Source organism: Oryx dammah, unplaced genomic scaffold (genome assembly GCF_014754425.2).
Source record: "Oryx dammah isolate SB20612 unplaced genomic scaffold, SCBI_Odam_1.1 HiC_scaffold_4, whole genome shotgun sequence".
Classification (NCBI taxonomy): domain Eukaryota; kingdom Metazoa; phylum Chordata; class Mammalia; order Artiodactyla; family Bovidae; genus Oryx; species Oryx dammah.
In genome coordinates, this window is record NW_024070188.1 from 49,861,150 (window position 1) to 49,885,538 (window position 24,389).

A 24,389-nucleotide genomic window follows, 5' to 3' on the forward strand; every position below is an offset into this window, starting at 1 on the left:
TTTCAGTGAACTAATGCCTGCTGCTCCATTTCAGGTGCCAGCACGTGCCCTTTGGCGTAGTACAGGGAATGAAAACTCGGAGAGGAGATGTTACTTTTCTGGAAGATGTTCTAAATGAGATTCGATTGAGGATGCTACAGAACATGTCTTCTATTAAGAGTAAATTCATTGTTTGGTTACAGGCATAACTTATGTCCACTCTTACGTTTTGCTGGACTTCTTGTGCAGTGTGATTTATTCTGACCACCCTTCTTGGAACTTTCACTAACCTTGTCAAAAATAGCTTCATTAATTCAGGGTGCTAGGGTTTGGTGCTTGCTGCTTGGCTGTGGTTTGCTACTTGGCTGTGGCTTGGTCCAGTAATGTAAATCGATACACCCTGAGCCTCTTTGCCCAGGCAGTTCCAGCATCGTCACTCCACAGCTGGAGTGGTTATGCAGAGTTCCTGTATTCCGTAATTGAAGCAAGTCACAAGTCCCCATGGCTTTGTGTAAGCTTCACCTTTGGAAAAAGAAGTAACAGAAGTAAAGAAGTCTAATGTCTTACATGGGATATTTGTAAGAAAAATCACGTCTCTTCCCTTTTAAAGAAGGCTTGGGAAACATCATTACCAAAGTTAAGTCCGCCCAAATTAGGCAAGTAAAGTACCCACTGTGCACCTGTTTGTTCCTGATGCTGTTCACATACGTTTTGGCAGGTTTCCCCAGGTGGCATTAGTGGGAAAGAACCGCCTGCCAATATAAGAGACAGAGGTTTGATCCCTGGGTTGGGAAGATCTCCTGGAGAAGGGAATGGCCACCCACCCCAGTATTCTTGCCTGGAGAATCCCATGGACAGAGGAGCCTGCAGGCTAGAGTCACAGGGTCGCAAAGAGTTGAGCACAACTGAAGCAACTTAGCACACATCTCCACTTCAGTCCTGGGTTTTGTACAGTTTCACACAAGGTGAAAGTAGCTACCTTTGTCTGTTTCAGCGACCAAAGAGCTGGAGAATCCCCAGGAGACAGCAGAGCAAGTGGGACTCGCAGCCCTCATCATTCAGGTCTGTGTAAACTGCTTCCTGGGAGGGAGAGCCTTTGATTTGGTGCTGCAACAACTCCTCCCACTGAGGATTTCCTGTTGTTTTAGGACTTCAGAGGTTTCCTGCTGTCTGACTATCAGTTCAGCTGGGATCGTGTTTTCCAGAGCCGCGGGGACACGGGAGTCTTCCTGCAGTACACACACGCTCGCCTCCACAGGTGACAAGGGGCTGCAGGGAAATACAGCACGGCTCTGGCCTTCTCAGGGTGAGGCCTGGGTGGAGTGATTCCAAGACCAAAGGCTCTGTTTTCCCCACTTCTCCAACATCTAACATTCAAAGCTAGGTGAAGTCCAGTGGACCTCCTGTTATATTTGGATCTTGAGGGGGGTTTTGAACATTTATTTATTGCACACCTATATAACAATGCTTTTCTGTGTATTACCTTATTTAGCACTCAGAATAATCCCGCCAAGGAATATACTCCGTTTTCAGATGAAGAAACAGATTTAGGAAAAATTGAGGCATTGAGTCAAATGATGTTAGCTTCCGAGTCTAGGACTAGATTAAGGAGAGTGAGAGTATGCATGCTGGGATGATGTTCCTTACTTGCAATTATTCGTACCCCAGCTGACTTGCTTAATCCTTTGTTGTGTTTAAACTTTTGACAACAGTCTGGAAGAGACTTTTGGATGTGGTTATCTCAATGACTTCAACACTGCCTGCTTACAGGAGCCACAATCTGTTTCCATTCTCCAGCATCTTCTCAGGTATGGTGTCCTAACAAGATCCCGTCCGCTTCTGCCCCGTGAAGGGACTGTTGTCATTTGCTGACCACTGAGGTGAACAGGCCAGTGACTGTAGACAGCACTTCTCCAAAGATGTGACCAAAAAGTGAGTGCCTACCCTTTGAGAGCAGACAGAGGGCATGCTCACAGCTAATCCTCAGGCTTTAAAAACAGTATCACCATTAAGTTAGCCCAGATGCCTAACATCCTTTAGATAAAAGTATGAGAATATAAAGCCTAGTAAAAGCAAAAACTTTTAGGTTTCAGAAACGATCATCTTCTCACCCTCTGTGATAAGTGGAGGAAAATCCCTGCCTTTGGGCACCTTCCCTGAGACCATAAGCCTTTCATTTGCCTCTTGGCTTCAGTGCAGCCTCAAATACACTGGGCGGGAGACCATACTTTGGAGCTCTCACCAGAATTATCAGTGAAGCGTACTTGTCAGGAGAAACTGACTAATCTATGGAATATCTGAAAGGGATGTGGATGCTTGGCAACAAGGGCATTTTCTCTGATTGCCACACAGTGGTCTGTGGTTCTTTCCTGGGAAGAGGGGTTAATTTACTTACATTTGTCTTACTTTTGAGGAAAAAATAAGCCAACCTGGTTTTCTTGGCAATGAATAGCCTCTGCTCAATTATGTTCCTAAACATGGCTGGAGACTGTGTACATTTAACAGATATGACTTAAGTCCTTGCTTTAGGCTAGGCCTACAGGATTTCAAGATAATTTAGAAAGTACTTGCCATGGAGGAATTTGTAAGAAAGAAAAATATGCCTTCACCTTCAAATTTAGACAAGGTTGTTTTTCATATGTCTAATACTGTTAATGATATCGAGTCAACCTTTCACCATCTTTGTCTTAGCATCTTAGCTGAGTGTAATACCTGCCCACCCTTCCCCTGCCAACCACTCCTCTCATTTCTTTTAGGTTTGACGAGGTACTTTATAGGTCATCTCAAGACCTTCAGCCCAGGCACATTGTCAGCTACCTTCTAACTCTAAGGTACTTTATAAACTTGCTGTTTTCAGGCATTAAGTGTTTGAGACCTGATATGACAAAGGACCTTTCTCTCTAAAGGTTTCCCATAGACAAATCTGTCAGCCTAAAAAATTACACACTTTAAGTTACAAGACTTCTTGCTTCATCTTTGCACGTTAGCAGTTAATGTTCATTCACTCAGTGATTGAAGGTCCTGTCACTATCATCCAGTGAACGGGAACCAATGGCTCCATCATGGATGGTCACAGTAGAGTGCATGTTAGGACAGAGTGGACATGAGGGGTGAGGTTAGGGCTCTCAGCCCAGCCTCGAGGGATCAGAGAGGACTTCTCAGAGGAGGGGAGTAGATGTGAGCCAGGAGAAACAAGGTGGCAGAGGAGGGAAAAGCCCAGAGCTGGGCAAGAACGTGACACATTCAGGGAACTACAAACGCAGTTCTGGGAGAATGAGAAACAAATGCGCAGCCTTTTTGTTGTGCACTGAAGCGTTCCAGCTTATGTTCGGGACAGTGAGGCCCCTAAAGAAAGTTTTAAGCAGAGGCACAGGAAAGTCAGTCTGATAGAGGGTAGAGGATAAATTGGAAAGCAAGCAGGTGACACTTAGAAGTTTCACAGTGGCTGTTTTAGAAACTGAATAGAGGTTGCATCTTATAGCAACAAAGTTGTAGCTTCTCATAAAGCTATTTAAGAAAGGAAGTATTTGCTTTTACTCAGGATTTATTGAAATCAGAGATTTACTGGGACTTTTTTCTTGATCATGCTTTTTACCAGATTTATAGATTTTTGTTTTCTTTTAATTTTCACTTAGATATATAGAGATGAAGAAGCCAGAAAATCTTTATTGTCACTTAAGCATTGAAACCAATGTCATAAGCATCATTTCTGTGGCACAGTATTCTTCTTGCTGCCGTAACCTAAACAGAAAAAATACTTTAAGAGTGGCCAGTGTGTGCAGATAGGTTGATTACTAGTCTTACGCCACCACCTCACAATACAGAGGAGACAGGCCAGGCAGTGTTACATCTCATCCTGAGGGATGCCTAAATAAAGGAAAGCTAATTATTAGAAAATAATCCCCTGTACTTATAAAACAGTGAAATCGTAACCTTGAAGAACAACAAACTTGTAATCATACCAGCCAGTATTATTAATAGTAGTGTTAGTGTTAGTTGCTCAGTCATGTCTGACTCTTTGTGACCCCATGGACTGTAGCCCACCAGGCTCCTCTGTCCGTGGGATTCTCCAGGCAAGAATACTGGAGTGGGTTGCCATGCCCTCCTCCAGGGGGTCTTCCCGCTCCAGGGATCTTACCTGGGCATCCTGCATTGCGGATTCTTTACCGGCTGAGCCACCAGGGAAGCCCCAGTAGTAGAACCAGGACCAAAAGTCTAAGACCGGGGTTTTGTGTGCTTCACTTTGCCAGTTAGCGACAAGCAGTGAATTCAGTCTCATCCGTTCAGCTTTGGAAATACCCTTCAGTGGCTCTGGGCTTTGACTTGTCCAAATTGAGGGAGCGCGATTAGATGTCAAGCTTATATGTCACACAGGAAACTCCTGCTGGTTCTGATCCTGATTTCTCTCTTGCTGTTTCAGTCACCTCGCTGCGGTGGCACACAGAACACTACACATCAGAAACAGTCCTCCTGAGGTGGCCGGGGTATGTCGTATCCAGTTTCTCACTGTCATCTCTGGCAGATTGTTACTATTGACTCAGTCTTGTAAATGTTCCTAAAATAGCATCCTGTTGTCAGACTACAGCAGTGTACTTATATACTCAGGCAATAATTGGAATTAGGCTGTAACAGTCAACATTTCTTTCCAACATACGACAAGACGTTTTCCTGCATCAGGTGATGGAGTGATGAGTTCCCCTCATCTGAAGCTGTACTTTACGGTGTTTCTGTCACCCCCATCCCAGCACCCTTGAGTACCAGTCTTCCTAAAACAAATTCTAGGAATTTGTCTTTCTTTGCTCACACCCAACCCTCAGGCACTTGGAGATATTGTTCCTACTTTAATTTAGAAGAATGTTAGAATTACTTCTAAAAGCAATTTTACTTATTCAGTTATAGTTAGCCTGTTACTGGCTTGACCTTTGATCATTCTTTGATTTATTTTGTAGGCCAGACTTCACCTTTTCAGAGCTGTCCGTTCAGTCTTAGCCAACGGAATGAAACTTCTTGGAATAACACCTGTATGTAGAATGTAATTTCTAATTAAATTGCTTTTAAAATACTAAATTCTAGTTATCTATTCTTATATGCCTTGCTATTTAGAATAGAATTGAAACTATTATTGTGTCAGAATCTATATTTTATTGTCTACATTTTATTAAGTGATTTGTCAACTTATTAAATCTTTATCTTTAAAAAAAAATCATCTGAGTTCCCTCATGGTCAATAAGTACTAAACAGACTTTTATAAAACTAAGTGAAGTCTTTTTAAAGTCACTTTGGTCTACTGGAGACAAAGGACTAGAGTTTAAACTCTGGCTTGAGGGTTTCTGTTCTTTAATAGAAGTAGAGTTGATTTATAATATTACAGTAGTTTCAGGTGTACATAGTGATTCACTGTTTTTATATGCTACACTGTATTTAAAGTTAATACAGAACAATGACTGCATTTCCCTGTGCAACGCAACATATCTTTCTTCTTTACCTGTTTTATACACAATAGTTTGTATCTCTTAAGCTCTACCCATTTCGCTTCTCTCCACTTCCCAGTGGTAACCACTGGTTTGTTCTCAGTATCTGTCTTTGTTGTATTCATGTTTTACTTCTAAGATTCCACATATAAGTGATAACAGGAGTATCTTTGTCTGACTTATTTCACTAAGCATAATAACTCTAGGCCCGTCCATATCGTTGAAAATGCCAAAAATGTCAAAATCTCATTTCTTTATGGCTAATATTCATGTATATACACGTCTTCTGTTGCTGGATACTATGTTGCTTCCACATTTTTGCTATTACAAACAATGCTGCTGTGAATCCGGGGGTGGGGGCCGGGAGCATAGCTCTTTGGTGTTTTTGTTTTCTTTGGATATATACCCAGGAGAAGAATTGCTGGATCATAGCTCTATTTTTAGTTTTTTGAGGAACCCCCATATGGTTTTCCAAAGTGGCTGCACCCATTTACATTCCCACCAACAGGGGGAGGTAGTCCCTACTGTGTCTGAGCACAGGTGCACACACTCCACTCTAGTGGCACCTAGGCTTACCCTGGCCCTCCTGTCCCACCAGCCCTCCGACCAGCCTAGGGGGCTGGCTGTGTCTGACCCAGGGCTGGGGTGCCCAGTATGTGTGTTGAACTGCTCACTCCCAGGATTCCCCACCCGTGTGATCTCCCTTCTTCTGAGTCCCCTCCCTGGGGCACCAGTCCCAAACTGCTGCTTCTCCTCCCTTCCTACTGATTCTGTGTGGATCTTTCTTACAACCTTGGTGTACAAGTCTTTCTCCCCGTTTCCAGTTACTTCTCAGTGAGATCTGTTCCACATGCTGATGTATATGTGTTCGTGGGGTGAGGTGAGTTCTGGCTTGAGGTTTCTTACTATACCATTCATCCAGAAACTCTTCTTAGAAATAAGATTTGGTTTTTTTAAAACCTGTGAAGAAAAATCTCAATTTTCTTAGGATTATGAGTGTTAATAAATTTAGGGGGACCAAAATTAAGCTTTTTTGCCAATACAGTTGACTACTCCCAGAGAACAGATCTTGTACTTAACTTTTCATTGCTGTGTACAGGTAACTCTTAGCACACTACATGAACTGGGGCACTGAATACATTTGAATAACAAGGAATTACTTTACAGATACCGACTTAGGATCTTTGTAAATTAGTCCATTAAAGCATATTTGAAATGTAGTTTCCCAGTTTCGTGTATCTGCATATTGTTAAGTACATTTACCTGCTTAGGGAACATGAGTAGGATGTGATCTGTTTGATAGGTTCAGCTATTCCCATCTGAGAATTTCCATTCTGATCTGCTAAAATTTATTCTAACTATTGCTACTAGAAGTCTTCTGAATACCAATGACAGTCTATTTTTATGCATAGAGAAGCCAATTAGCATGAACTAAAGCTCCTTTAGTTGAGTGAGCTTAGGTTTATATTGGCAAGTATCATATACATCGTTAATCCTAGAAAAGACTCCAAGTTCAAGTGAATTAGCTTCCAGATTGCTAATTCTCTACTTAACCTATCAATATTTCTTCAGCATAAATCAGCTATGGAATAAAAACATAAGTTGGGACATGTTTTACAGGTCTAGTATCCCCCGCCGCCTCTTTGGAAAAACATTCCCCTTCCCAGATCCTTAGTATTCCTAGCTTCCTTAGTATTTGAATCTTGAGTAAAATGACACAGGGGCAATGATTGTTAGAGCCATGTCTTTGAAAAAGCAGCTCCCTGAAAGAAATGTACATTAATTCCTACAGCCTAGAGCCCTCAATTCAGTTCAGTTCAGTCGCTCAGTCATGTCCGACTCTTCGCGACCCCACGAATTGCAGCATGCCAGGCCTCCCTGTCCATCACCAACTCCCGGAGTCTATTCAAACTCATGTCCATCGAGTTGGTGATGCCATCCAGCCATCTCATCCTCTGTCGTCCCCTTCTCCTCCTGCCCCCAATCCCTCCCCAGCACCAGGGTCTTTTCCAATGAGTCAACTCTTCGCATGAGGTGGCCAAAGTACTGGAGTTTCAGCTTTAGCATCAGTCCTTCCAATGAACACCCAGGACTGATTTCCTTCAGAATGGACTGGTTGGATCTCCTTGCAGTCCAAGGGACTCTCAAGAGTCTTCTCCAACACCACAGTTCAACAGCATCAATTCTTCGGCGCTCAGCCTTCTTCACAGTCCAACTCTCACATCCATACATGACCACAGGAAAAACCATAGCCTTGATTAGACGGACCTTTGTTGGCAAAGTAATGTCTGCTTTTGAATATGCTGTCTAGGTTGGTCATAACTTTCCTTCCAAGGAGTAAGTGTCTTTTAATTTCATGGCTGCAGTCACCAGCTGCAGTGATTTTGGAGCCCCCCAAAATAAAGTCTGACACTGTTTCCACTGTTTCCCTATCTATTTCCCATGAAGTGATGGGACCAGATGCCATGATCTTCGTTTTCTGAATGTTGAGCTTTAAGCCAACTTTTTCACTGTCCTCTTTCACTTTCATCAAGAGGCTTTTTAGTTCCTCTTCACTTTCTGCCATAAGGGTGGTATCATCTGCATATCTGAGGTTATTGATATTTTTCCTGGTAATCTTGATTCCAGCTTGTGTTTCTTCCAGTCCAGCGTTTCTCATGATGTACTCTGCATAAAGTTAAATAAACAGGGTGACAATATACAGCCTTGACATACTCCATTTCCTATTTGGAATCAGTCTGTTGTCCCATGTCCAGTTCTAACTGTTGCTTCCTGACCTGCATACAGGTTTCTCAAGAGGCAGGTCAGGTGGTCTGGTATTCCCATCTCTTTCAGAATTTTCCACAGTTTCTGGTGATCTGCACAGTCAAAGGCTTTGGCATAGTCAATAAAGCAGAAATAGATGTGTTTCTGGAACTCTCTTGCTTTTTCGATGATCCAGCCTAGAGCCCTACAGTCTTACAAAATTCCTTTTGTTGTTAATGCTAGCTAGAGTTGGCGCAGAGTCGGACACGACTGAAGCGATAGCAATAGCAGCAGCAGAGTTGCTTTATAGCCCTTTTTTGCAACTTGATAAAAGTCCACATATAGAAAGTAAAAAATTTAATGGTTTGGGCTTGTGTTTATGCTTAAGTATTATCTTAGTGGTCACATCTACAATACAAGTAGTGAGCAAACTGATTTCATATAATAAATTAAGTTTATTGCTGAATTTTCCCATATCATAGAAATTTTTTAAAAAAACACTGAAATTTCACAAATTATTGAGAGCCTGACAGTTACATACTTTATTAAAAAAAGTACAAAAGTGACATTAGAAATATTTTTTGAAGAAAAGTATATCCTCTAACAGCAAAGAAATATGAATCCAGACAATGAATGGCACAAAGACAGCACTTAAAGGGGTATTCAGTCACCACCTATATATCATTGTCTGAGTTTCTAAATAGATTCAGTTGGAGAAGTTACACATTCACTTTGTTTCTGAACTAACCTGTCTTGTTTTTGCCTCCCTTTTGTAAGAAAAGAGCTAGGTCTTCATTGCTGCTGGGACTAAATACTGTACATGCCTTGGAGAATAAGGAGGGGTCAACCCTTCTCCCCTGGTACCTGAACAAGAGAACAGTTAGTACAGAAATGGCTTTGGCACTTTAACCTTTAACATAACCCCAAACCTCATTAATTGAATATTGCAGCCTCGCATGATTTTTTTTTAAACACATCATCTCCATACTTTTATATATACATTATTATATATACAATAATTAAAATCCTTCATTCTTAAAACAGGTTGATTCCAAACAGCTCACATTAAAACTCTGCAATTCATTCACATAGCTTTCTTCTTAATTCTTAGGCCAACAGTTTTTGTTTTTTAAATCTACCTTCTGAAATTGACTTAAGGCTCTAGTTTAATATAAATGGTTTAGTCTTAGTAGGATTCTCTTTTGAGGCTAAAGTCACACACCGACGACTCTCTCTTTTGAATCTGTTTCTCCTTGTTGGATGGACGTAGTGTCTTGTCTGGGTAATCCATAGAGATATATAGAAACACAAACAAGAAGAGTACCCAGAGCAAAGGTGAGTGCTGGAAAGAAAAAAAAAAAAGAGCTTAATCTGTACTTGTGCCCTTAAAACTACATAACAATGATCAGTTTAAAATTTTGAAGACTTTCAACGGTGGGTTTACACTATCAGAATGTATGGAAAATAAATTTTAAGTGTTCTGTATTTTGATGGTAAGGTTTAGAAAAGTAATCAATTCGAGCACCACCCCCCACCCCATAAAAACAAAACGTGGTAAAGTCAAGGGAGTGACAATCACTGACTACACACTTTTCAAGAACACACATATCACCATCTTGGGTCACTGACCAAGAGCATACCAACATCCCTATATACTGACTGAAAGAGCAGGGGAGTATGGATTTTCCATGATACTAGAAGCCTGTTAAAGTTTAGAGTAAGAGTTAGTTAGCAAATTCAAAAAGTTAGGTGACTAATGATTCAAACCTTTGAGGATTCCTGAGTAGCAAATGAGGTGGTGATTTAATCAGTAAACTTATATTTTCTGCTAACCTATTTTTTAATCTTAATTCTGAAAATCAGGACATAATTGAATTACTTGCCCAAAGTAGGCATTATATAACTAAATATTTGTGTCAAACTGTACATTCTGTTCAAAACTAAGCCATATTCTATCTTAGGGAGTACAATGGCACAGTCTTACTATCTTTAAAAAAAAATGTCATGCAGAGAAATGACATTGAGCCATGGATTTTAATTCATCCCTAACTAAGACAGACTAGCTTTTTTCCTTCAGAAAGGGGAGAAGAGGGTAAATTAAATAGAAAACTAAGATTGCTAAGACATTCTTAAGTTCCTTGACATCAGTCAGCCAGAACACTGACCAGAAAGCATTTACACTGTTCCAGATATTCATTAGGAGTACAGGCATAGTATCTGTTGAGCATAAAGAGGGATCAAAATGCAAAGTGAAAATAAGAGAAGAAAAAACATCTAAAGGAGAGCCTAGAAATGGTAAGCAGCTGCCTCTTTACAGAACACCTGTGTGCCAGGCACTGTTCAAATAAGCACTTCGCCTAAAATAACCCTAGGAGATGGGTGATCTTGTTCCCAATTTACAGACATGGAAACTGAGACATGGGTTAAGTAATTTCCCCAAGGCTGTTCAGCTAATAAATGGTAAAAGCAAGATTTGAACCATAATATCAATTTTTTTCCTAAGATATGTACAATACTGATGTTCTTCTATTTGCATTTATAACAAAAGTCAGTTTTAAAATGAAATGTAAATATAGGCCAGATCTGATTCTTTTACTGAATGTTGATATTTGACAGATTTTCCTCATGTATTAGTTTATGGTATAACTAATAAGTCAGTATCTCTGCTTAAATAATTCAGAAGCCCACTAATAGTGGATATGGCTAGGGAAAATTATATTAGAAGGACAAGCATAAAGGAGGTGCCAGAATGCCAGCTACAGTAATGAATTTATTAATTACATATTAAATAAAGATAGCTTTATGAAAGAAAATTTAGATTTGTAGTTTCAAAAGCAGTTTATACCCAAGTCTAAAACAGGAAGGTACAAACTAAGGGGGAAATGAAAGAAGTTTTACTATTCTTTTCCTCAAAAAAAAGCCAAGTGTACTGTAATTCCCTGTGGTAAGTAATCAGTTCCTCAAGTCCTTCTGTTTCTTTCCTTGGGTACCTAGTCATACTGTATTCACACTGAAGCACTTAAGCTGTCTTGTATATAATACCTGGGAAACAGGAAGGCCCTGACTGCAAAAGTGCTCTTCCAGTGAGTAGCCTGCTCACTCTCACACAGAAGCAACACCCTTGGTTTAAGCTCTGGAACCATTTAAATAACCTAAGTACCGTGAACCCCACATTCCACACATATATGAACTGCTGTACTTGTAGGATAAATTACAGCAAAACTAAGGAATTTCTGTTAACACTATAAGCAACTGCCATATTTAATAAAAGATGAACCAAGGAAACGAGAAGCTCTTCCCTGTTAAAAACTTGCAGTACAAACTAAAACATACTTATCTGTAATCCGAACAGCACCACTGAAGCGATGGTAGACAGGACAATGGCGGCTGCCGCAGAAAAGCCTTTCATGATATTGTCTGTGTATTTGACCACAATAGACGTGTAGAGGCCTCCAACACTGGCAAGGACTGTGCACAGAAAGAAAGAGAATCTTAACACTCACATGAAACATTCTAGGACAGTGGGGCACTTTTCATCCTCAGAGATGCCATACTAATTTACCTAGGAAAATGCTATTTTCCTTAGAAGCAGCCATCTGAGAAAGTTTGTACTAAAAGTGAGTCGTAATTCCTACAAAACATTGTTTTTCAGATGCCCAAAGGGCTATGTACTCTACTACTAAACTGTACACACTTATTGCTAACACATTAGGTACTTCTGATTGTGAAGGCAAAAATTGCTTTGGGATAGCTTTGCCACAAAAGTCAATAAAATCAAAATTACATTTTCAACCTAGTATTCTCAGTATCAAAGGAACAATTTTAAAATGCTATAAAGGCTTAAATGACATCTAACTTATATTACATAATATAATATATACTATATTATTATATCTAATATTTTTTTAAAAAATCTACCTAGAACCTTAAATTCCTGGATACTTACAGATGACAAACCAGACATAATATGTGTAACCAAAGAAAAATCCTTTTTCTTTAATTTCAGCTCCATCTGACAAGTAGACGCCAACTAATGTCACAACAATCCCCGATAGATACATCTGAATGTTTCTCACCCAAAGGGAAGTGTCTGAACTCTTTAAAACTTTTTCAAAATATACTCCTGAAAGAAAATTAAGCATGCAAATATGAAATAGATATTAGAAATTAAAATGTCTTTCATTTAGAATAAAAATCTAAAAATATAAAGTATATGATTTAGGAAACAAAACATTTCACATTAATTTAATGCACATTTATTATGCTGGTTATGACACATGGCACACTGAATACTACCAGTTTGTTTTTATAGAACATATAGAATTAATAACCAAGAGGGAGCTTTCTAACCCACACTTAATGGGAAATTCTTAATATTGTTAAGTTTCTGCCTTTATTATAGCAGTGAGCTAGATCACCAAAGCTGTCTACTAATGCCACTGAAACACTTGGTTTGGTCAGCTAGAAAACTAGACTGTTAAGAGTCAATTATCTGAATCATACTCCTCTAGTATCTGCTTAGTGATGAATACTCTCCACTTTGCAAAATAACCTATATAATCACCATTCCTCTCTCTTACCCTCCTGGCCACCTCTGTCTACTTCCTCTCTCTCCTCTTCCCTGTATAACTCCGTGAATACCTCTGAGAGGTCCAGACTATGGAGCGCACATAAGGAAGTGACTATTGACTAGCTTGCTCTCTCCTCTTTTGATCTCACCGCATCTCATTCCAGTCACCTCTAACTACCCCCTCCCTCTTCTCTTCTCCATGTAACCCAGTGAACCTCTCTGGGTGCCCCTCAATGTGGAGAAAGCTTTCATCTTTAGCCTAGATGCTATATCATTGGTGCTGATTTGGGAGAATGGCATTGAAACATGTATAATATCATGTAAGAATCGAATTGCCAGTCTATGTCTGATGCAGGATATGACACGCTTGGGGCTGACGCGCGGGGATGACCCAGAGAGATGTGGGAGGGGGGTTCATGTTTGGGAACGCATGTACACCTGTGGTGGATTCATGTCAATCTATGCCAAAACCAATACAGAATTGTAAAGTAAAAATTAAAAATAAATAAATTAATTAATTAAAAAAAAAATCACCACCAGGAATTTTTTTCAGAATAACACAACCAAAATAAAATTTAAATAGAACTTGCTGAGTGAAGCCACTTTCCTTTAAAGCAGGGGTCTACAGGCCAAGTTCATACACACTGTCAGAAGGAACATGAATTCCCTAACTAGACAATATGTTTTGTGTATATGTGCGTTTTTCTGCGGTTGGTGATCCATACCTTTTTAGGTACTCCAAAAGAGCACATAACTTCTCCCTCAAAAAGTCACATAGCATAGCTCTAAGTTCTGTACTTAAAATGAATGCATGTTTAACAAGAACATTAAAGAGTTTTGTTACAAACGCTAGAGACACTGCCACTGGAGTACCCATCAACTAAAATGAATCAAAACCAAGGTTTTTTTCTTTGATGAACCTGTGTTGGAAAGAGCCAGAGAATGGAAACGAACATAATGGCTACTCCTATTTCTAACTTTGATTTTCCTCATCTGGAAAAACCATTTAACTATGCAGTTCTCAGTTACTCCAAGAATAGAGGGGTATTAAACCACCTACTGTTTGCTCACTTGTGTACTGAGAGGTTGAACTAAACAGAATGTTGGACACACTTTAACTGTTCAAAATAGTGCTAAAAATCAAACATTATTCCGAGTGTAAGTAAATTTTTGTTTCTGATTTGCTGTTTAAGAATAAAGTCTAGCATAATGCTATCATTAAGTTTATTCCTAAATTTAGATTTTCCCCTCTTATCAAATGACTAGATGAAAAGAGAAAAAGATTACTTTCCCAGTCAAAAATAAAGTACTATAAAATAAAAAAATAGTCTTAACTCTTGAAATAGCACAAATAAATAATAAAGATGTATAGCTATAACTAATAAACCCTTTCAGTTTCTTCTCTGTTGGAACTATTCCTAAAACATCTCATTTCTTATACTGCACTTAATATTCATACTTTTGTCTCTTGATTCAGTGAAGGATTGCTTTTCCCCACACATGTGAGTCCATCTGTTCATCTGATATTTGTGGTTTTGATTCTTCTCTCCCTTTTTGGCTCTTACTTCTGGGTACTAGGTTTTCTGAGGTATTTTCCACCTCCCTTTCCTCCCTACTCCATAATTCCTAATCTGTTGAAGCAGAGGAAGAAATTGAGATTACCAGGGAAATACAGATAGCAAGCTGGCAACTAGCAACCTAAAGCAGCTGAATCTAGGCTGAGGTCAGTGTCAGAAAAATAGAAAGAAGGACTTGAGCTTTCTGATGGCTAACTTATTCCATTTTCAGAGGACTTTTTTCATTTATTTTGGGGTTCTTAGATGGACTGGGGATAGTCAACGATGACAAATACATTCTTAGATAACTGCAAAAATGAGTAAGGACTGAGATCTAAGCTGAGTTAAACACTACTACATGCTTCCTAGAAAAACAGTTTGACAACTGAATAAAGTGGTGCTTTTATGATTTACCTGCAAATCCTGAGCACAATACAGCAACAGCTATAGCGCCAAATCCTAACAGTGGATTCTGTTCCACCTGCAATAGTCATGTTTTAAAAGTTATTCTTAGTGACTAAAAATACAACTCATACAGGAGACCAAACAAATGAATACAAAAATCTGTTTATAGTTCTACTCAAAGTATGTGTATCAGACACAGATTTTCTAGAGAATAAGACAGGACCAAACAAAATGCCATCCCAGGGACAAACAAAAGAATTAAGTTAAAAACATACTGGTCAAATCACAGCCACAATAAATGCTTGATAACCATGTGTACTTTCTTCATAATAACAGTGGCACCCAAGCACAGAATTATGCATAGTCAACCATCTGTTGGCCTTCCCAGGCGGCACTAGTGGTAAAGAACCTGCCTGTCAAGGCAAGAGACAGAAGCAACACGGGTTCACTCCCTGGGTTGGGAAGATCTGGAGGAGGGCATGGCAACCCCTCCAGTATCCTTGCCAGGAGAATCCCACGGACAGAGGAGCCTAGTGGGCTACAGTCCATGGAATCACAAAGAGTCAAACACTACTGAAGCAGTTTATCATGCAAGCAGCACTTAATTTTAACTTCTGACACCACCATAACTCAAGCCCTTATAGGATCAATCATGGAGATGATGACACTTTGACTTGTTTTATTCCCTATCACCTATGGGATAAAGGACTTGTAAGATTTCCAGCTTTACTGAATTTTTATCAGATATTAATAGCATGACTTTTATGTACTATGTACACTATTTTAGATACTAAATGAATAAAGAGGAAGCTGATACACAGTTCTGATTCTTAAACAGGTCACTAATGTAAGAGATTAACATGTATATATATTCATAATACTTTGCTAACAGATGCAGGTATATGAACCCCCAACCTATTGTTTCAACTTTATTTCCTCTTTCCTAAACTAATCCTCAGGAGCTTTCATCAGTCTTTTCTCAGAGATCAATACTATCTGAGTGGTAGCACTCAGAAACTAAAGGGTTGAGACACATGACTGTAATGTGATAAGCACATACCTTGTTCAAAACAAATAAGCCTGATATAAGGAGAGTATTACTTTAAGGACCTGAGAGAGAAAATATCTGCATGAAGATAAAAGAAGAAATAAAAGATATTATGGACTAACGATTCTGAAAGTATGGTCCCTGGAACAACAGCAGCAGCAGCAGCATCACCTGTTAGAAATGAAAATTGACAGGCATTCCCCAGACCTACTGAATCATAAACTGTTAGCCTCCACCCTCATAATCTGTTTAACCTTCCTGTTAATTCTGATGCACACTGTTGTTTTGAGGACCACTGCTATAGACTACGACGGATAAACATGGATGTTTTCCTAATATAAACTGTAAGACTGGCATAGAGATGAGAAAAAATAATGGAAGGACACTAGAAAGCTCAAGCTACTAAACATAATGTCTGACAAATTCTTGGCTTTTCTGCCAGTTTAATCTCTACAGTTAGGAAAAATGGTGATAGACACTGACTGCTCCTCTGGACTTAATTCTAACTGATAAACTACCAGGCAATGAAGCAGAAGTCATGGAAACTTAAGGGCAGTGTTTTAAGAGGATGAGCAACAGCCAAACACAGCATAGTTAAGAAGACCTGAACTCCAGTCTTGAATAAATGAAAATTCAAAGAAATAAAACAGAAATTCCATAGCTAGTGGGAAGATGGTTCAAGAAGGATAAGAGTTTCAAAAGAATGAGATTCTCATGAATAGTAAAGAAGTCAGGTGTCACTAGTTAAGGGCATCTTAGATGAATTCTCATTTTATAGGAACACTAAGAAAAAAAAACTACAGTATACAAAACCAAGAGGAACCAACCAGGAATTTTAGTATCAAAAAATTGAAAACTCAGAATAAGTGGAGGCTTGCAAAAATAAATCTTTGAAGAAGGCCTTTAAGAGAGAAGAAAAAAGTGTTTCTTTGGCTAAATGACATACTATTAGAGGGCAAGAAAATAAAAGTTACCCAAATATAGTTTCCACTTTCTCTGTGAGTAATGATTTTAAATGAATGAGTGAATGGGAAGTCCAAGATGTGTGGTTTGCTATCATAAAAGCACCTACCTAAACTCAGAAGCATCTTGACCAAGAACAGTAGCAAGTCAAGGTAGTGTTCACTATGTCTGTGAAGATTACTAGGGCATGGAAACTATGCCAGAAAATCTGAATTGGGCAAATAGTCCTGGTTTTCAGAAAGGCAGAAGAGAGGAAAAGCTGCAGAAATTATCAACAGCAGCCTGAGATGTTGAAAGCAGGCCAGTACACTTACCAAAAGCACAGACTCTAGAGCCACACTGCCTGGGATCAAGCAAGGTCACTGTGGACCCACTCCTAAGCTTCTTTGCCTATCAGTTTCCTCATATGAAAATGGAAATAAAGACACACATCTCATATGATTGGTGTGGGCATAAGTGAGTTAATGTGTGTAAAGCACTTAGAACATTGCTAATAACTAGTGTGACTGCAGTGTTGCTACTGAATACAAGCAAAATCACAGAACAGATGACTTGTAGAGCTTAAAAAGTCTAATAGTCATCACATACACACACACACACAAAATGGTGTGGCTTCAAGAAGACAACATACCAAATTGTCTTACTGAAAGGATTCCTAGTTACATGATGAGGGGAATTCCACAGAGATAATGTTCAGTATCATTACCATCTTCAATACCATTCAATATCACAGTAATCCAAGTCTGTGCCCCAACCAGTAACACTGAAGAAGCTGAAGTTGAATGGTTCTATGAAGACCTACAAGACCTTTTAGAACTAACACCCAAAAAAGATGTCCTTTTCATTATAGGGGACTGGAATGAAAAAGTAGGAAGTCAAGAAACACCTGGAGTAACAGGCAAGTTTGGCCTTGGAATGCGGAATGAAGCAGGGCAAAGACTAATAGAGTTTTACCAAGAAAATGCACTGGTCATAGCAAACACCCTCTTCCAACAACACAAGAGAAGACTCTACACATGAACATCACCAGATGGTCAACACCGAAATCAGACTGATTATACTCTTTGCAGCCAAAGATGGAGAAGCTCTATACAGTCAACAAAAACAAGACCAGGAGCTGACTGTGGCTCAGATCATGAACTCCTTATTGCCAAATTCAGACTTAAATTGAAGAAAGTAGGGGAAACCACTAGGCCATTCAGCTATGACCTAAATCAAATCCCTGATGATTATACAGTGGAAGTGAGAAATAGATTTAAGGGACTCGATCTGATACAGTGCCGGATGAACTATGGACGGAGGTTCGTGACATTGTACAGGAGACAGGGATCAAGACCATCCCCATGGAAAAGAAATGCAAAAAAGCAAAATGGCTGTCTGGGGAGGCCTTACAAATAGCTGTGAAAAGAAGAGAAGCAAAAAGCAAAGGAGAAAAGGAAAGATATAAGCATCTGAATGCAGAGTTCCAAAGAATACCAAGAAGAGATAAGAAAGCCTTCCTCAGCGATCAATGCAAAGAAATAGAGGAAAAGGACAGAATGGGAAAGACTAGAGATCTCTTCAAGAAAATTAGAGATACCAAGGGAACATTTCATGCAAAGATGGGCTTGATAAAGGACAGAAATGGTCTGGACCTAACAGAAGCAGATGATATTAAGAGGTGGCAAGAATACACAGAAGAACTGTACAAAAAAGATCTTCGTGACCAAGATCATCATGATGGTGTGATCACTCACCTAGAGCCAGACATCCTGGAATGTGAAGTCAAGTGGGCCTTAGGAAGCATCATTATGAACAAAGCTAGTGGAGGTGATGGAATTCCAGTTGAGCTATTTCAAATCCTGAAGGATGATGCTGTGAAAGTGCTGCACTCAATATGCCAGCAAATTTGGAAAACTCAGCAGTGGCCACAGGACTGGGAAAGGTCAGTTTTCATTCCAATCCCAAAGAAAGGCAATGCCAAAGAATGCTCAAACTACCGCACCATTGCACTCATCTCACATGCTAGTAAAGTAATGCTCAAATTCTCCAAGCCAGGCTTCAGCAATACGTGAACCGTGAAGTTCCAGATGTTCAAGCTGGTTTTAGAAAAGGCAGAGGAACCAGAGATCAAATTGCCAACATCTGCTGGATCATGGAAAAAGCAAAAGAGTTCCAGAAAAACATCTGCTTTATTGACTATGCCAAAGCCTTTGACTGTGTGGATCACAATAAACTGTGGAAAATTCTTCAAGAGATGGGAATACTAGACCACCTGACCTGCCTCTTGAGAAACCTATATGCAGGTCAGGAAGCAACAGTTAGAACTGGATATGGAACAACAGACTGGTTCCAAATAGGAAAAGGAGTACGTCAAGGTTGTATATTGTCATCCTGCTTATTTAACTTCTATGCAGAGTACATCATGAGAAACGCTGGGCTGGAAGAAGCACTCACTGGAATCAAGATCGCCGGGAGAAATATCAATAGCCTCAGATATGCAGATGACACCACCCTATGGCAGAAAGTGAAGAGGAACTAAAAAGCCTCTTGATGAAGATAAAAGAGGAGAGTGAAAAAGTTGACTTAAAGCTCAACATTCAGAAAACGAAGATCATGACATCTGGTCCCATCACTTCATGGGAAATAGATGGGGAAACAGTGGAAACAATGTCAGACTTTATTTTTGGGGGGCTCCAAAATCACTGCAGCTGGTGACTGCAGCCATGAAATTAAAAGACGCTTACTCCTTGGAAGAAAAGTTATGACCAACCTAGATAGCATATTCAAAAGCAGAGACATTACTTTGCTGACTAAGGTCCATCTAGTCAAGGCTATGGTTTTTCCAGTGGTCATGTATGAATGTGAGAGTTGGACTGTGAAGAAAGCTGAGTGCCGAAGAATTGATGCTTTTGAACTGTGATGTTGGAGAAGACTCTTGAGAATCCCTTGGACTGCAAGGAGATCCAACCAGTCCATTCTGAAGGAGATCAACCCTGGGATTTCTTTGGAAGGAATGATGCTAAAGCTGAAACTCCAGTACTTCGGCCACCTCATGCGAAGAGTTGACTCATTGGAAAAGACTCTGATGCTGAGAGGGATTGTGGGCAGGAGGAGAAGGGGACAACAGAGGCTGAGATGGCTGGATGGCATCACTGACTCGATAGACATGAGTCTGAGTGAACTCTGGGTGTTGGTGATGGACAGGAAGGCCTGGCGTGCTGCGATTCATGGGGTTGCAAAGAGTCGAACACAACTGAGTGACTAAACTGAATGTTCAATAAGAAATCTGACAGATTTGCATAGTATTTTTGTTACTAAGAGAAATGGAGTGAGGATAACTAGTTCTATTCATAGCTGAGTGAATGCTCATATAGCAAAGTGCTAATTAACAGAATAAAACCAAGCTAGACCCACAACCACTACCTACCAGCCAGGCATATGAATGAGCCACCAGAGAAACAGCTCCTCTCAGCCTAGCCAAGTCTTCAGCTGCCTGCAGCCCTGGCTGATATCTTGACTGCAGCCTCTTATAAGACCCCTCAAGCCAGAATGTCTAAAAGAAGCCAGAGCTCAGGCACCTTTGAATTCCTGATTCATGAAAACTGAGAGAGATAACAAATGTTTCTTAAGCAAGAAGAAAAAAATAGTCAAAGAGAGATCTAAAAGCATGTCCACAGAACTCTGATCCTGTCCTGTCTAAAATTTTCAGTGAAGACCCAGAAGACATATGTGTTGCACCTGCAGAAAGCATAATAACATTTCAAGAAAAAGCTAACAACCAGTAAGGACTGGAAAGACCTCAGAGGCTTGAACATTAACCCAAAGCTAACAAGGTGGTCTTAATCTTAATAAATATAAACACATCCTGCACTTTGGCTTAGAAGCCTGCTGCACAAAACACATCTGAGAAAAACTGTGTGTGTGTGTGTGTGTGTGTGTGTATGTGTGTGAAACAGCTACATGTGGCTATATAATCAGTTACAGAATGGATAGCCACCTCCAACCAAAAAAAAAAAACAACACCACCCTGATATAACCTTAGGCTGACTGAACAAGTCTAGAGGCAATTCGCGAACTACAACTCAGCTCAGTTGGTAAAGAATGTACCTACAATGCGGGAGACCGGGGTTCTGTCCCTGGCTCGGGAAGATCCCCTGGAGAAGGAAATGGCAACGCACTCCAGTATTATCGCCTGGAGAATCCCATGGACAGAGGAGCCTGGTAGACTACAGTCCATGGGGTCGTAAGAGACACAACTTAACAACTAAACCACCACCACCCACCACCACAACCCACACTATTCAGTCAACATCTGGAGATGGTGTGAGCTTTGGGGACATACTGAGGAAAAACAATGGATAAAGGCATCTAGAAAAGAAATACAAGGCAGCACTGGCACGAGCCAGGGATCACAAAGTCTCCAGAAGGCATATTATAGAAAGAAACAAGGTTCCCTCAATAGGGGGACAGAAAAAGACACAGAGGGTAGGGTTGTGACACTGTCCTCAGACATTCCAGGGACTATCATGTGGAGCTAGCAGGGATCTGAGTTACTCTGACGAGAGCAGGGAACAAGAGGCAGTTACAGGAAGCTGCGTTCCGTTCAAGATACGAAAGAACTTTCTAGAGTGCTCCAGTAGTCGAATTCTCTGCTTTAGTTTACTAAGCTTTTCATACACATTACCTATGTGAGGTGGACATTTGCTAAACATGTAAAGTGGTCCTGGAAGTTCATACTTAACTTTTAAGTGTTTGTATTATTTCCCAAAAAATTATTTCTCCAGTGGTCTACATCCGAGTTACAGTGCAGTACATATTTGATCAGTGTTTGAAATGTCACCAAGAATATAAGCACATTTAAACATCATGTAAAGACAATAAAAACTAACTTAAAACTCACTTTCTGAGAAAAAAAATACTTCCACCAGACAAGAAAGTACGTAAAAAGCTGACTTTTTCTACTTTCACAAGCTCTGTATACCTGCCTGGCTGCCCTCTGCTCCTAAAAGACCATGGGCCCCCTATGGTCATACCACTCTGAACTCCTCTGATCTTGGAGGCCAAGCAGGGTGGGACCTGGTTAGTACTTGGATGGGAGAACCCATGGTCTCTCATTTGGGAAGAATATGCAGAAGGAAGCTCCTGACCTTCAGGTCCTCCACTGTGGTTCTACTTCCTACTTCTCTCTGGGAAAACAACCAATTAAAGCATATAATACTTTTTTTAAAAAATCAGGTATAAACCTTAACATTTAATTCTTGGACTAAAAGACGTGAAGGCACCTTTTGCCCTATTTTAGTTATCAATTATCAGGAAAACCACTACTACCCGTCTATAAGCCCAATTGTTGACAGTGGTTGTATATACAAAGCAAAAATTTTTGTGACTTCAGGAGAACATGAAAATTGGATGGAGAAAACTTTGCCCGGTATTTCTTAGAAAACGTCTAAAAGAGGCCTAGAAGTTCTGAACATATACACTGTGTGGAAGTTTGCACAATCTGAGTCACAGGTTAGCTGTTAACTGTGGAACTCTGGATAAGTTACTTCCTCTCTTTGAAGTTACTTCAATTTTGTTATCCATAAAATGAAGGAGGGGCATTATACTGAGTTTAAGAAACCATCCATCTCTAACGTATTTTATGCATATTCTCCTCTTAAAAAAAAAGAAGCCAGTATACCTCGCCTTAACAATAACATTTTCCTGAGGGGAAAAAAGGATATATGTAAGGCAAAGGTTATTTTCACTCAAAGAAATATAATCAAGCTCCATGCATCAGTGTGACTGTCTGAAGTGGATAAGACTTTAAAAAGTTTCCTAGTTACATGAAGCATTTTGTTTCTTACCACGACTTTTGTGGCTTGGGCTGGTTTCCACTGTACGAGTATGACTCCCCCACACAGCATAAAAACTGAAATCCACTGTAACTTGCTAAGCGTCCGGTTTAACATTAAAACAGTACATAGAGCAGTGCAGGGAATCTTCAATTGGTACGTCACCTAAGAACAAAACAATGAACTAATCAACTCAGCTAACATTAGACTCTGACACAAATATCTGGTATCATTAACAGAACTGAGAAAAATATTTGATGGTGAGATAAAGGGTTAATAAAAATCCTTTCACATAAAAACATGTTTTTTTAAAGATTCTGCACTTTTGATTACCACCTACCTGGTACACCGCTGCATCCAGATTGCTCAGAGCTAGAAAAGCCATGTTGTTCTGCACAGCATACACCAAGGAAGGCACACTCAACTTCATCAGTTCCTTGGGGCTCCCCAAGACATTCTCTCTTAAAGATGCCTTGAATCTACCCAGATTACCAGTTTCTCTTTGAAAACAAAAAGGGGAAATGAGAGGAGGTGAGGAAGAAAGTGAAAGGTCATCCTGTTAGGGTAGCTACAACGTGTTAAGTTCACTGATAGAATTTAGCAAACTTAGTTTATTTTTAGAATTTTTGACTAATTTTAGATTTATTAAAAGAAATATGCCAACAATAAGTGGAAAACAATTACAATTTCTATTTGGGAAAATATGACAACTTGGTTTACCATCATCCACCTCTAGTCAAAGCTCCAGAGGCTTCTGAGTGTATGAAGTTATCAGATAACAGGAAACCAGAATTGCTGATATTACCCATAAAATATTAATCCCTGCCACTTTAACTGCCATTACATCAAGTTTACCCCGCTTATTTTTTAGATTAATCAGACTGCATATCCATTTTAAACAATTTTAATTACAATAGATTTACACTGCAAACAAAAGAAAAAAGCTTTAGTACTTAAAGAAGTTACCTGAGATTAATTTATAAATATTGACCTGCATCACTCAATGAGATAGGAATAGGAATTGAGTGATGTAGGTCAATATTATTTGTAAACTAATTCAGTGTTTGTGCAATACGGTGGACAGTAAATCTGTAGATAACCATATTCTCATAAAAATCAAGTATGTATCTATATAACTTTGCAGGAAATCTGAATAATTAATACCAGTAAAGGTAAACTGTATCTACAATGTACATAAAGTTCACTACTTGACTGCATATTGATTAATGCATGCTCTTAAGTATTCTTATTTTTCCTCAGGAGGAACTATTAATAGCTAATCTGATTCATACTTTCCCCTGCTATAAATCAGCTCATTTATCCCCTGAAAATACATACCAAAGCAACACTTTTATAAGCATCAACACCAAAAAATGTTACATCAAAAGGCTCCTATCTACAGCTCAAAATATCCTTAAGAGGACCACAATGCTTCGTTGGGAAGACCAATCTATGTCAACTCAAAATGAGCCTCCAAATTTTTGGTTAAGATATTAGAATCAACAGTCACTAACTGGGTATTTTCATATTAAATAGGGCAAAAATAATTACCCAGGTTTTGAGAGGGAGCAAAAAGTCCATAATGTTGAACCGACTACCCATGCCTTTTCACCACAGAACACTACAGCCTCCAAGAAAATACTTAAGACAGGAAAGTTGGCCTGGACCACAGAAACACAAGATGTCCTTAGTTACAGACCGTCTGCTGCCAAATTCAATACACTCCACACCACAGTGGGAAACCCTCATGCTGAAAAGTAACACACACACAGCCTAGAGAGAGAGGACAAATGCCATCCAGAAGAGGGAGAGAATACAAGAAAGATGACTGTACTG

General features: G+C 39.6%; 2 protein-coding genes across 3 annotated transcripts in view; one reads left to right on the forward strand and one right to left on the reverse strand.

Moving 5' to 3' along the window:
* RARS2 (arginyl-tRNA synthetase 2, mitochondrial) overlaps positions 1–5,614 on the forward strand; it is a 72,788-nt gene extending 67,174 nt beyond the window's left edge. For both annotated transcript variants that reach the window (XM_040238826.1, XM_040238827.1), the window contains 7 exons: positions 35–159; positions 974–1,041; positions 1,128–1,237; positions 1,692–1,787; positions 2,736–2,810; positions 4,400–4,463; positions 4,929–5,614. In XM_040238826.1, coding sequence (XP_040094760.1) covers positions 35–159; positions 974–1,041; positions 1,128–1,237; positions 1,692–1,787; positions 2,736–2,810; positions 4,400–4,463; positions 4,929–5,015 — 625 coding nt within the window. In that variant the 3' untranslated portion in view covers positions 5,016–5,614. The remainder of the gene's footprint in view (positions 1–34; positions 160–973; positions 1,042–1,127; positions 1,238–1,691; positions 1,788–2,735; positions 2,811–4,399; positions 4,464–4,928) is intronic.
* Positions 5,615–8,630: 3,016 nt separating this feature from the next.
* The window catches only part of SLC35A1 (solute carrier family 35 member A1), a 32,658-nt gene continuing 16,899 nt past the window's right edge, over positions 8,631–24,389 (reverse strand). The window contains exons 3-8 of the mRNA XM_040238832.1: positions 22,894–23,053; positions 22,566–22,718; positions 14,736–14,802; positions 12,142–12,318; positions 11,529–11,663; positions 8,631–9,537 (exon numbers count right to left, since the gene is read on the reverse strand). Coding sequence (XP_040094766.1) covers positions 9,410–9,537; positions 11,529–11,663; positions 12,142–12,318; positions 14,736–14,802; positions 22,566–22,718; positions 22,894–23,053 — 820 coding nt within the window. The 3' untranslated portion in view covers positions 8,631–9,409. The remainder of the gene's footprint in view (positions 9,538–11,528; positions 11,664–12,141; positions 12,319–14,735; positions 14,803–22,565; positions 22,719–22,893; positions 23,054–24,389) is intronic.